The 13,926-nt window shown below is 37.2% G+C and overlaps 1 protein-coding gene across 7 annotated transcripts in view; it reads left to right on the top strand.

Annotated features, from left to right (window-relative positions):
• Positions 1–13,926, top strand: part of Dennd5b (DENN domain containing 5B) — a 152,393-nt gene that overhangs the window by 42,895 nt on the left and 95,572 nt on the right. For 3 of the 7 annotated variants that reach the window (XM_031383976.1, XM_031383979.1, XM_031383982.1), the window contains 4 exons: positions 4,660–4,725; positions 5,520–5,593; positions 5,882–5,899; positions 8,680–8,789. In XM_031383976.1, coding sequence (XP_031239836.1) covers positions 4,660–4,725; positions 5,520–5,593; positions 5,882–5,899; positions 8,680–8,789 — 268 coding nt within the window. The remainder of the gene's footprint in view (positions 1–4,659; positions 4,726–5,519; positions 5,594–5,881; positions 5,900–8,679; positions 8,790–13,926) is intronic. The other 4 variants (XM_031383984.1, XM_031383977.1, XM_031383978.1 and 1 more) reach the window with 3 other exon arrangements.

The following is a 13,926-nucleotide window of genomic DNA, read 5'->3' as shown; positions in this document are numbered from 1 at the left end:
TTTTTTTTTTTTTTAGCTGAGTTTCATATAACACAGGCTGTCCTTGAACGCTACATAGTTTAGGATCCTTAGTTTTAAGCAGTGCTGGTGAGTGGACCCAAGGCTTTGTACATGCTAGGCAAGTGTTTTACCAACTGAGATAGTCACAGCCCTGTGTTTAATGTTTCTAAAGTTAGGTTAACATGTGATTTTAAGAAATCAACCAATTACTGACAGTGGATTATTCCATTTTTTAAATTTAGAAATCTTAGGATATAATTTTTAAAAAATATCTGTGTTATGAATAAACTTCTCATCTGGATGTGGTTGTATATGCCTATAATCTCAGTACTTTGAGGATGATGGATTGATTTGAGTTCAAGGCCAGCCTGGACTATAGAGTAAAATAACAACAAACCTTAAACAAACAAACTTATCGATAGGGCTGCTTTGTTTTATTAGTTTACTCTTACCTTGAATCAGATTACTCCAAAATTTAACACTCTCAGTTATAGTTCAGTAGTAGAGCTTGTGCTTAGCATGAGTGAAGTGTGGGGTTCAATACTGAGTATCAGGCCAAACAAAAACCCCCAAATAACAAGCATGCACCTTCAGCCAGGCACCAAAAAGTAATGGCTGGTGGTTCTAATTCAATCTAAGATTGTAGTCAGACACTTGTAAGGGTCTTCATCATCTCCAAATCTGCCTCTGGCTGTAGTATTTGCTTCCAACCTCTGGTTTGGGGCAGGTTAATGTTCTTAGTATGTACGCCTTTATGTAGGCTCCCTGTACATAGTACAGGCTGCTGGCTTCTGTTAGAATAATGAGAGAGATTATGATATAAATCAAAATAGTTTGTAACTCAGTCTTGAAAGTACATTCTATCGTTTCTTTTTTATGGTATTGCTCGCTTAGACCAGCTGTAGTTAATGTGAGATGGCACCTGTCAATTCATGGAGTACCAGAAATTAGTACTATGTGATTTAAGATTAGTAAGCTTAAGCAATTGTTTTCAGTAGGTTACACCAAAGCTATACTTGTATGTGGGATAGTAAAGCAATGTATATTTCAAAGAAGTGAAACAAAGTTACTGTCTTTAAAATTGCAGCATGACAGGGTTTAAGAGTATAGGTTCTGTTGTCAGATTGCTTTCGGTATGTTACTTAAAATCCTTTTTATGTCATGTAAATAGTACTGTTTCCTCTTGTCAGACACCTGTGCTTAGAATAGTGCCTGGCACATAGTAAATGCTCAATTGTTATTTGTTATTACTAAAAGAAGTTAAGAACACCTGTGAACTGGGTTGCTTTTGTATCTGGAATGTAGGATAGAGTATAGTAAGAGGCTGAGAAGGTAGGTAGGAACCAATGTGTTCTGGGGAAGAGTAGCTTTTGCTTCTGATGGCTAAGCAGAATTGATTTGTGTTTATACAGCTGCTGTTCTTGGCAATTAATGTTTATTTTAAACTACTTTGTATTCTTTGGACTTTCTTTCATTTCTTCCTTCCTTTCTTTCTTTCCTTCTTTCTTGCGGTTTTTTGAGACAGGGTTTCTCTGTGTGTCCCTATTTGTCCTGGAACTCAAGCAGGCTGGTCTCAAACTCAGAGATTCACCTGCCTCTGCCTCCTGAGTACTTGGATTAAAGGCATGTACCACCACCACCAAGCTTTAATCTTTAATTAAGCTTTCTTCTTCCTTTCTCTCTCTCTTCTCTCTTCTCTCTCTCTCTCTCTCTCTCTCTCTCTCTCTCTCTCTCTCTCTCTCTCTTTTCTCTCTTTCTCTCTCTTTCTTCATTCTTCTCTCATACCTTTCCCAGCCCCACTCCCCTCCAGATCCACTATTCCTCCATTTCTCCTCAAAATAAGAACAGGCCTTCCAGGGAAATCAGCTGAACATGGCATAACAAGTTACAGTAAGACTAGACCCAAATCCTCCTATCAAGGCTGAAGAGGCAACCCAGTAGGAAGGAAAGGGTCCCAAGAGCAGGCAAAGTAGACACACCCCTCCCCCATTGTTAGCATGGGAGAACGCCTAGGGATTTTTACATCTGTTTTTGCTTTTGTATAGTACTTGGATTCTCAGGTTTTGAAAAGCAATTAGGCATCTATGGTTTGTTTTGTTTAGTTTTTAGTTTATAATGATCTTACTTGAAATAAAAGTGATGATAATATTTGTCTTTAAAAATGAAAAGGAGAAAGAAAAAGAGTAGGGTATTAATGGGGAAAACTGGAAAGTGCTTGATAATTATGTAAGGAAAACATAATTGGCTTTGGTCAGAATTTTAGTTTCTAGTCAGGTGCAGGTAAACCTATCTGGCATACCTTTTCATTATTCTGAAATATTCATGGGTTCCCACAGTCCATGCCTTGTTTCCATTAGATTCTTACATGCTCTCATGTTCCAGGGCTGCTAAGGATTCCCAGTGGGTTGTCTTGCTTTGTTTTCATCTGCTGCTGATATAATCGATAAAAAGTAGATGTTCAAGGAAAAGTTTGGCCATCTAATTTCTCTTGGCAAACTAAGCTGTGGAATAAACTAAATAACATAGTTTTTCAGAATGGGAAACAATGACCAAAATAATCATCATAGTTTATTATGCTTTAAGGTACATAGACTACGCCGGGCAGTGGTGGCGCACGCCTTTACTCCCAGCACTTGGGAGGCAGAGGCAGGTGGATTTCTGAGTTTGAGACCAGCCTGGTCTGCAGAGCGAGTTCCAGGACAGCCAGGGCTACACAGAGAAATCCTGTCTCGAAAAACCAAAAAAAAAAAAAAAAAAAAAAAAAAAAAAAAAAAAGATACATAGAATACTTAAACATCTCTGAATGAATCTCTTCTGATTACTAAATAACACCCCTCTTCATTTCGCCTACTGTATACAAGATGATTTCTAGCACTACAAGAAAAGAATAATAATGATATATCAGGTCCTCAAGGAGTACATATGAGATTCAAAACATACATACTATTTTTTTAATCTGTGAACAATTAGCCATTTATATTTGTCACTTAAACTTCTAGGAAGTAGGGCTGTCCAGGTGTATTCATTTATTTCCAATTACTTTTTAAATGTTTTTATTTATGTGTCTCTATGTGCATATATGTACATGGGTGCAAGTGTCCATGGAGAGCAGAAGTTGGGGTCAGATCCCTGGAGCTGACAGCATAGGTCGTTGTGAGCCAAACTCCAGGCCTCTAGAATAATATAGGACCTTAGCCACTGAGCCCTTTCTTCAGCCCTTTGTCTTTTCACCTTCTAACCCTGAGGCCTTTTTTTTTTGTTTGTCTGTTTTTGTTTTTGTTTTTGTTTTTCGAGACAGGGTTTCTCTGTATAGCCCTGGCTGTCCTGGAACTCACTCTGTAGACCAGGCTGGCCTCAAACTCTGAAATCCACCTGCCTCTGCCTCCCTAGTGCTGGGATTAAAGGAGTGTGAGTGTGCCACCACTGCCCAGCCCTGAGGCCATTTTTAAATAAACAGTTTAGTATAATGATTGTAAATATAGATCCTGCAGCTGGGTGGATTATTTATTCACTTCACATCCCAATATCAGGACCCCCTCTTCCTAGTTCCCTCACACACATAGCTCCTTTCCTGTCTCCCTCCTCCCTTTCTCCTCTGAGAAGGGGAAGGCTCCCTTGGGTATCACCCCACCCTGGCACATCAAGTCCCTGCAGGACTAGATACATCCTCTCTCACTGAGGCAAGAGAAGGCATCCCAGTTAGGGAACAGGATCCAGAGGCAGACAACAGAGTCAGGAACAACCTCCACTCCAGTTGTTGGGGACCCACATGAAGACCAAGCTGTACATCTGCTACATACAGCTGGTGGGGAAGGGGAGCTAGGTCTGGTCCATGCTCTCTCTTTGGTTGGTGGTTCAGTCTCTGGGAGCCCCCCAAAGGTCCAAGTTATTTGATTCTGTTGGTCTTCCTGTGGAGTCCCTAACCTCTTTGATAACCTAGAATTCTAACTCCTACAATACAAAGTGGAGTTGAGGGATGGAAGCCCTATTTGGAGTTCTTAGTTTTTGCCTAGCATTCCTTTTCTCTTAGAGGATCATCGTGTTATTTTGCATTTAGTTGTCACACCTTCCTCAGGCTTTGTTGTTTCTGATTTCTTTGATAGTTTTGGTGAGTACTTACCAAGTATAAACTATTCCTCTTGAAATGTGATGTTTTACTCATGAGACTAGATTTATGGAGTTGTATGTCCAGAGCATTATTTGATCTTATAAAGAAGTATCAAACTGTCTCTCACACTGGCAGTGACTGAGAGCTCTTGTCATTCAACATCATTGTTAGCATTTTGAGAAAGTAGTTTTGGGCCACACCCATTATAGTAGGTAGCAATGCTCACAATACAATTTATACAAGTCATTTAGTTTTATCATCCTACTTTGTAGCTTTCTCTTGATATTTCTCTGAAATTAATCTTAAAATATGTGTGCTTTTCTTCCATATAGATAACTGTTATACATAACTAGTATTTATTGTGTTAAAATTACTCATGTTCTTTGCTTGTAAGCTACATATCACTGATGTTAAGCTGTGTGCTTGACCTGAATGTCTCAAATTTAATTGCTTTTGTTTAATTTTTTTATTCACATTTTCCATTCTTCAATATAATTTTTGTTCATTTTTGCTTTGTTCATAAAGATTTTTGTTTCTATTACATTATGTAGTTTTGTACCAATGGCTAGAAGCAGATCGTCATGGCAAGAGCCAAGATACTGCAAATACAACTTCAGGTAAAAATAGTTTAAAAATGAATTGGGGTATTAGAAATCATAATTTTAATTCACCCCACATCCTATTATAAATGTTTTTAAAATTTGTTTAGACAGAATTATAGATGATACTTGTATTTTGTTCTCTCATCTGAATCTTAATTTTTATAAAGACCTCATTTGCTTCAAGCCTTGAAAAAAATGTATTTACCAGTCTAAGATGTCTTGGCATGTATTTTATATTTTCTTGGAGGAGAGGTTTGATTACAGCTTAAATTTAGTAGATTATGTGGCAATATTATTTGAAATTAGGGCTGTATACAGTTATAGCAAAGATATTAACATTGTAACTGTCTCTTGGCAGTGGTAAAAATTTAACATAGGGTATTACAAGTATATAAATACTTGAAGAAATTTACAGTCCTTATTTGTTTGAGGACTATATTTAAAAAATGAATTTTAATTTAAGGATGTTTATATACAATTTCTATTTCATGTGAATCCAAAATCCCAAACCCAGTCATTTTTCCTGATTAGTCCTAGCAATAAATTCTGAGTTAATGACATATAAAAATGTGCATTCAAAATGAAAAGAGTAAATTGTTCTTCTAGTTTCTAGGTCCCTAAGGTAATTCTGGAACTTTTTTCCCCTCTCCCACAGATGTTAGTAAGAATAGAATAGCTGCATTCACTCATTTCTAAATTCTTACCAGTGGTATCAGATTCTTTCCCTAATTTATTTCAAAATAATATTTGCCAAGACATCTGTACATATAGCAGTGATCTTTCTTGTTGCTCTTTTTTTTTTTTAACAGTATAAGAGAACTGGTGATGGTGTTGCTAGTACCTGGGGTAATAGTAGAGTTAACACGGCAGTGGTGTGGCCAAGGTAGTGATAGTAGAAGTGTTAAAAGTGGCATAAGTATAATGGTGGTGGTGGTGGTGGTGGTGGTGGTGGTGGTGGTGGTGATAGAGGATACATATTGCTGTTTATGTTTTGTGGTTTTGTGAAATTGTGTATGGAGGTAAATAGGTTGTACCTTGAGAAGGTTGGTGTTCCACAGGCAACAGAACAATTATATTAAAAATGACATTGTAATGACTTCTCTGATTTATCTTCTATCCCATTTATAACTTGATATCTGAATGAAGATGTTGCTATTTTAACCATGCACAGGCAGGAATTCAATAAAAGGTAAGTATTACAAATAGATTTATCCTGAATTATATGCTGTTTTTCTATTCCTGTGGTATTTTGCATTTTACATATTATAGATAAAAGTAGTCTTAGATTGTGGGCCAAAGAGAGGGTTTCTTAGAGTTTTGCTATGACAATAGTTAAGTCAGTAGCATAGGGCTTTTTGTTTGGTTGGTTTTTGAGACAAAGTTTTTCTGTTTAGTCCTGCATGTCCTAGAACTCACTATGTAGACCATGCTGACCTCAAACTCACAGAGGTCCTCCTGCCTCTACTTACCAAGTGCTGTGACTAAAGGTGTGTACTACCATGCCCAGCCTAGTAGCACAGATTTTTAGAACTACAGGAACTTTTTCTTGTGCATTTATTTATTTATGGATATAAAGTAAAGTGAAATCTAACCTCTTTTTTAAGCAAGAATTATAAATTATTTTAGTGTTCACACAAACAAAGGAATCAGCTTAAGAGAATCATTTATACAGAAGTGAACAGTTTTGAATCCTGTGACCCTCTGTCACACTGACTCATGGACAGTTTAATATTTATCTTCATGACTTTTGGTCATAGGTAATCTAGTAGCAAGGTATAAAAATTGATAAATTTGTTAAGGGAGCATTTGTCTGTTTATTTATTGAGAAAGGACTCAACTCTCTAGACCTGGCTGGCATTAGTGATCCTCATGCCTGTGCCTCTCAACAGCTTAGATTACAGACGTGAGAAACCACACCTAGCTTTAGGATGTCTTTAACAGTTTCTCTCCTGGAAGTGAAAGCTCTCAACTCTTAGAATATGGAGCTACAGACTAGAAAGATACAGAGCTATGGTGCTTAGCTAAGCAAATCAGGAGACTCCAAAGGAAAATGGTCTTTTGTCAAGGACACCAATTAAAAGCCATGGTTTAGTTGCTTTCCACAAATATATTTAAATTAAGTTCCTATATATCTAATATTGTAGTTTCCAACAAGATTTTAGTGTGTAACATTTCCCTTCTGTGATTTCTTTAAAAAGATTTTACACAATTCAAAGCTGTTAGTATATATGTCTATTCATATTTTTACCCCAAGTGGAAATTGAGTCATGTCTTTCAAGATGGCAGTGTCACTTCTAAGTCTGATTGCATTGTGATGATTTTAATTGTGCAAATACTGGTAAATTACATTGACATCTCTTTATAACTGTAGTTTGTACTTAAGTAGAACTTAAAAGTAGAACTTAAAAAGTGAGTTCCAGCCGGGTGGTGGTGGCACACGCCTTTAATCCCAGCACTTGGGAGGCAGAGACAGGCGGATTTCTGAGTTCAAGGCCAGCCTGGTCTACAGAGTGAGTTCCAAGACAGCCAGAGCTATACAGAGAAACCCTGTCTCAAAAAAACAAAAAAACAAAAAAAAAAACCAAAACAAAACAAAAAAAAGTGAGTTCCAGAGCCAGAGCTGTATAATAGTCTCAAAAAAAAAAAGAAAGAAAGAAAAGAAAAAAATGAAAAGAAAAGAAAGAGAAAAATGAAAGAAAGAAAAAAAGAAAAACAAAAAATTATGGAATTTCTTTGAGGTCTTCTAACCACTTGATACCAACTATTTGAAACTGGGTGTTTAAAAACAGAACCATAAGAATCAAGCTAATTTATAAAACTAAGGTATTTGGGTGTAACAAGTCTTATGAAAATTAATTTGGTCAAGGAAATGAAAAACAAATTTGACTACTTCTCAAAGAATTATTGTTGGGAGGCTGGCTTTGAGACAGTGTTTCTCTGTGTATCCCTGGCCTTCCTAGAACTCACTCTGTAGACCAGGCTGGCCTTGAACTCACCTGCCTCTGCCTCTCAAGTACTGGGATTAAAGTTGTGTGCCACCACCACCCATCATGAATTTTACATATCTATACTTATATATAGATATGTGTATGTATGTACATATGTGTATATAAATATACATATGTAATATAAACTATCTTTCTAGAGATTTGACAGGTGATAACTTGGGCATAGAATTACTCATTTCTTTAAAAAGTTAATGTGTTTAGTGGATTTTACCATTAGACAGCCCAACAATGATGTTTCTGATATTGTTGATTCACTCACTGAAAACCCATATCTGTATGCCAGTTTTGTGGTAATGTAAACAAAATTGCCTCCTCTGCACTACAGTATTGGCTTTGTGTGTAAAACTTCAGTCTCATAACCCTTAGTTTAAGCTACCTCAGTGAAACGTTTTTATATAAATTTTTAATCACCATATGTTGATGTAGGTGTAGTAATTCGATACCCAATGATATTAGTGGTTTTTTTATTTTTAAAATCTCTAAGTTTAGGTTTCTTTGTCTTTTTTTTTTTACCTTTTATTTATTTATTTTTTGTTTGTTTTGGTTTTTTTGAGACAAGGTCTTACTGTATAACCTTGACTAGATTGAGATGGGACTTACTTTATAGAATTGACGAGATCCACCTGTCTCTGCCTCCTGAGTCTGGACTTTTTTTTATTAATAGTTCTCCAGTTGACAAATATTTTTCAATTAAGGTTGTTAGTTATAATTAGTAAATGTTTACACACACACACACACACACACACACACATATTTACCAAGCATGATCGTACATACCTTTAATCCTAGCACTCAGGAGTCAGAGGCAGGTGGATTTCTGAGTTTGAGGCCAGCTTGGTTTATAGAGTAAGTTCTAGAATAGTCAGGGTTACACAGAGAAACCTTATATTTAATAATAATGATTTTTAAATTATGTCTTTTTAAGTTCCAGTTATAATTGACTATCAATTATTTGTTGTAGGTGAAAATTTTGACCAGAGTCCTCTGAGAAGAACATTCAAATCCAAAGTTCTGGCCCACTATCCTCAGAACATAGAATGGAACCCTTTTGATCAAGATGCAGTGAACATGGTATATATTTTTTCTTTCCATTTTTTTAGCATTGCTATTAGTTTATTGAAGTATAAATGATAAATGTATTATTTAATTCAATTAATCCTTTAAGTTATATGAGAAATAGTATTTTTAAGATTTTGTTTTGTGGTGTGTGTATATGTGTCTAGTTTTTGTATGCTACATATGTATTAGTGCACACAGAGACCAGAAGAGGGCATCAGATTCCCTGGAACTGGAGCTAGAGGGGGTTGAGAGTCACTTAATATGGGTGTTGGGAACAAAATTCAGGTCCCTTGGAGGAACATCAAGTGCTCTTAAACACAAAGCCATCTCTCCACAGAACCCTAGAAATATAATATTGTCTGTTATACAGACGGAGAAATTGAGTCTCCAAGAAGATTAGTCAGATTTCCCACAGCCGTTATCACAGTATCTTACTTGTTAATAATATACAGCAGAACCTCAAGTCCATTTTATTTCCTACAATTAATCTGTGTTTGGATTTGATACTTTAAACAGTGATAACCACTTTGAGAGAAGGAGAATAATGCATTTCTGTATATCAAGGAATAACATATACTGGGCTTATATTTTATCATTTTCATAGACATTGTGAAGATGGAAAGGAACTTTAAAACTGTTTGTATGTTTGTTTGTATATGTATTTGGGCTCAGTTATGTGGAGATAAGAGGACAACTTGGTAAGAATTGATTTCTTTCTATCACGTACGGTACATGAAACTCAGTTTCTCAGGTGTTATGATCACCATACCTGGGGTGGAAAGGAGAGGAGCCTACATGCCTCATTTAAACATTGCTAGAAATTTGTTGATTAAAGCATTTGAATCATTGTAATATGTTACCCAGTAGAGATTAAAATTTCTCTGGGCAGCAAGCAGGATGGCTCAGTAGGTAACTGATGACCTGAGTTTGATTCTCAAATTCTACTGTAGAAGGAGAAAACCAACTCCTGAAAGTTGTCCTCTGACTTAATAAATAAGTGTTACACTTACACTTACACAATAAATATTATCTTTAAATAAATGTCTCCTTTGAGATTCATGGGAAGGAGGAAGGTAATAGGTTTGTTTGGTTGGGTGGTTGGGTGGGTGGTTGGCTTGTTTTTTTTTCAGTATTCTATGAAGTATTCTGCTTGGTAGTACTTTAGACCTTCATCACCCCTATAACGTAATTCAAGAGACCCAGCATGAGCAAATAAGAGATTAGACAAGATGGACACAGAGACTACTGATGGCAAGTTGAGATCTGGTATAGATGTAGTTCTTGAGAATAATATAAAAGTTTCCATTACGGCCTGACTGTAAGGAAAGGAAGTTATTTGGTAGATGCCTGCCTGCTAGGGACTTCAGATGTGTTGTTTTCAGATATGCATTGCCGTGGGGTGCTACTGCCGTGAAGAGACACCATGACCATGGCAATTCTTAGGAAGAAAAACATTTAATTGGAGCTGATTACAGTTCAGAGGTTCAGTTCATTATTGTCATGGCAGGAAGCATGGCAGCATACAGGCCAGCATGGTGCTGGAGAGGGAGCTGAGAGTTTTCCATCTTGATTCCTAGGCTGCAAGGAGAGACTGTGTTCTACACTGGGTATAACTTGAGCTTAGGAGACCTCAAAACTTACTCCCACAATGACACATTTTCTCCAACAAGGCCACATCTCCTATTAGTGCCACTCCCTATGGGCCAAGCATTCAAACACATTAGTCTGTGGGGGCCATATCTATTCAAACCACCATATGCATTATGATGGTTAATCTTTCATTGTCATCTTACCTGGCTTTAGAATAACCTATGAGACAAACCAGCTTTGTCTACAGGGCAGGTTCCTGAACAGCCTGAGCTACACAAAGAAACCTTGTCTCTTACTTGGATTTATTAATCACTATCTAATTGGCTTCTGCTCTTGTCTCTTCTGTTCTTCCACTAGCTACTGCTAATACTTCTCTTCATTTGTCTCTTTTCCCCAAAGTAAATTATTATTGTTGTTGTTGTTATTATTATTATTATTATTATTATTTATAAAAGGTTTATTATAAGCCCAGTGAGATAGCTCAGCAGAATTGCCACCAACAATTGGTGAATTGCCACCAAACAATTCAACACCAAAGAGTCCCCAGAACCTGAATTGTAGAAGGGTAGAATCAATTTCCAAAAATTACCCTCTGACCTATACACGTATACAATGGAATGTATGCCCCTATATATGTACATACATACATACATACATACATGTTTTTAAAGTACTTATTTATTAATGTGTATATCTGTGTGAATATGTGAGCACCAGTCCAGTCCCTGTGACATCCAGAGAAATAGGATCCCCTGGTTACAAGCAGTTGTGAGCTTTTTGACAGGGTACTAGAAACCAACTCTGATCCTCTGCAAGAACACTCTTAATGACTTAATGACTAAGCCATTTCTCCAGCACCTATGGTAAATTCTTATTGATTCTTAAGATTTTATTTTAAATTGGATGTTCTTAGAGAAGGCGTCCCTTTAAACCACATTCTTAACAGGTTCCTTACTATCCTATCTCTTTTTATAATCCCTGTTCCAGTTGCAGTTACATAATTACATAGTTAGGATTCAAATCTTTATCTCTTGTTATAATGTTGACATCACAAGGGACAAAAATAGTTTCACTTAGAGGCTTACCCACTACCACATGGCACAGCCTGCAATGCCACCACAATGAGCAAGTCTGTGGGAGAGAAATGGGAGAGAAAGAGAAGTGGAATGGTTTGTGCTCTGTGAAGAGAGGTGGGACTGGAAACGTGAGTGTTGTGAGGAACAGCCTGATGGGAGCAACCTGCACTGCCACCTGAGGCCTTAGTGATGTCCCGGCCCATGCTGCCTCTGAGAGACACATCTGGGTCCACAGCCCTTCAGCAACAAGAGCCTGTGTTGATGTCCCTAGCCATGCGGAAGTCTCTGGTCTGGGCTGCTGCCTGGGATACTGTTGATGTCTAAATGCTGCAGAGAACTGACCCCACCCCATCCATGGCACAGTGCAACAACAATAGGATATCCAAGAAGAGTCCTGGTGAGGATCCAGTATTGATAGTATAGCAGAATCCAGAGGCCTGGAACCAGACCAATGACTCATTGCAATGAACATTTGCAAGTAAAGTTGTATGGGCAAAAGGGTATATACTCTGACACATGGAGGGTTGTTTTCTTTTAATTATTTTCTTATTTTTTGTTTTCTTTTGTGGGAGAGATTGCAAGGGCAGAGGATAGATATGAAGGGACAAGGAGATGAGTGGGATTGAGGTGCATAATATGAAATTAACAAAGAATCAATAAAAACTTTAAAAAGTTTCTCTTATTCCTTGCTTAACACATAGTAGTAGATACTCAAACCCTGACTAAGTGAGGTGAATCCTGTTTGCTTCTCTTCCCTGTCCTTGTCGTTAGGTGCTACCTAGTACAAACCATATCTGAAGCTACGTAATTGAGTGATCTCTTCTTGCTCCTAGAGCATCTTGAACATCTTTCATAGCAGCTTAGTTTATGTCTGTCTTTCCTACTAGACTATGAAATCTCTTAAGAAAAGAATTATTCTCATATTTTTCTTCTAAGTCTGATATAATACTCAGGATAAAATAGTGGTTTACTAAAGAAAGAAGGCGGGAAGAAGGTAGGAGGGCAAAGTGAGCTATTCCATTGGGTTTTCTGAATAATTTTTCTTTCATTGGCTAATGAGGAAAAAGAATATGGAATATTAGAATTATAGAATATGGAAAAGGGACTTGCTAAAACTCAAGCCAAAATTATAATCCCAGTACTTAAGAAATACAGGCAGTAGGGTTCATTATCACCCTCATCTACTCATGAATTAAAGTCTGGCCTGGGCTACATGAAACTCTCAAGAAACAAGCCAGCTAAATAAATAAGTAATAAATAAATTTGATGAAATTGTAGCCGAAGTGCCTGGAAGGGGAGTTAATTAAGGACACTGGGTTGATCATGCTAGAAGAGGGCTATAGACAGCATTATCCAGTATTTGGTTACAAGCCACAGTTTATTTTTAGTTATTTTATTGTGAGTTGAAGAGAATATTGTTAGAAAAATAATAATATTGTGGGTTAACAGGAGACTTGAGCTGTGGTAAGCAAATTATGATTTATGTCTCATGGTTTTCTGAGAGAGATGTCTTGTTTCCTGGTAATTTATACAATTCTGACTTTGAAAAGTCTCATCTTATTTTCTCATTCACAGTTCCCAGATTATAAATACATATCTTGTCCTTTTAATTTGTAGAAAAGCATGTAAGAATTTGTTTTTTGTTTTTTGTTTTTCAAGACAGGGTTTCTCTGTGTAGCTCTGGCTGTCCTGGAACTCACTCTGTAGACCAGACTGGCTTTGAACTCAGAAATTCGTCTGCCTCTGCCTCCTAAGTGCTGGGATTAAAGGCGTGAGGCAACACTGCCCAACATAAGAAAAATTCTTACGTCCGTTATCTGTGGCATGGGAAGTCTTTCTTTACTTGAATACAACTTCTGGCAAGCTTTTCCTGTAAATGTTTGAATGCGTTCTCAAGAAAGCCTGTAAATAAAATTAAATCATCAGCCTACATAGTGACATAATCTTAGCACTTGGAACATAGAGACAGGAGGATCAGAAATTCAAGTTCATCCTTGGCTGGCTGTGCAGAGTTCATGGTCAGACAGGAACACATAAGACCCTATCAACAAACCAAAAACCAAACCCAACAGTATCAACAATAAAAAACATGAAAATAAAAAAATTAATTTAAGTTAAATTTAACTTTTTAAAAATAATGCCATGCTGGGCGGTGGTGGCGCACGCCTTTAATCCCAGCACTTGGGAGGCAGAGGCAGGTGGATTTCTGAGTTAGGCCAGCCTGGTCTACAGAGTGAGTTCCAGGACAGCCAGGGCTACACAAAGAAACCCTGTCTCGAAAAAACCAAACCAACCAACCAAACAAAAATAATGCCTTTGTATGTTACTCCATTTCCATATTTCCTACTTGATATAAAAAGAGAAGATTTGGGGAGCTGAAGACATGTCTCAGCAATTAAGAGCAGTTGCTGCTGAACGGTAGTGGCGCATGCCTTTAGTCCCAGCACTTGGGAGGCAGAGACAGGCGGATTTCTGAGTTTGAG

The sequence above is a fragment of the Mastomys coucha genome, unplaced genomic scaffold, assembly GCF_008632895.1.
Source record: "Mastomys coucha isolate ucsf_1 unplaced genomic scaffold, UCSF_Mcou_1 pScaffold20, whole genome shotgun sequence".
Classification (NCBI taxonomy): Eukaryota; Metazoa; Chordata; class Mammalia; order Rodentia; family Muridae; genus Mastomys; species Mastomys coucha.
This window is presented reverse-complemented; position numbering and strand designations above follow the sequence as displayed.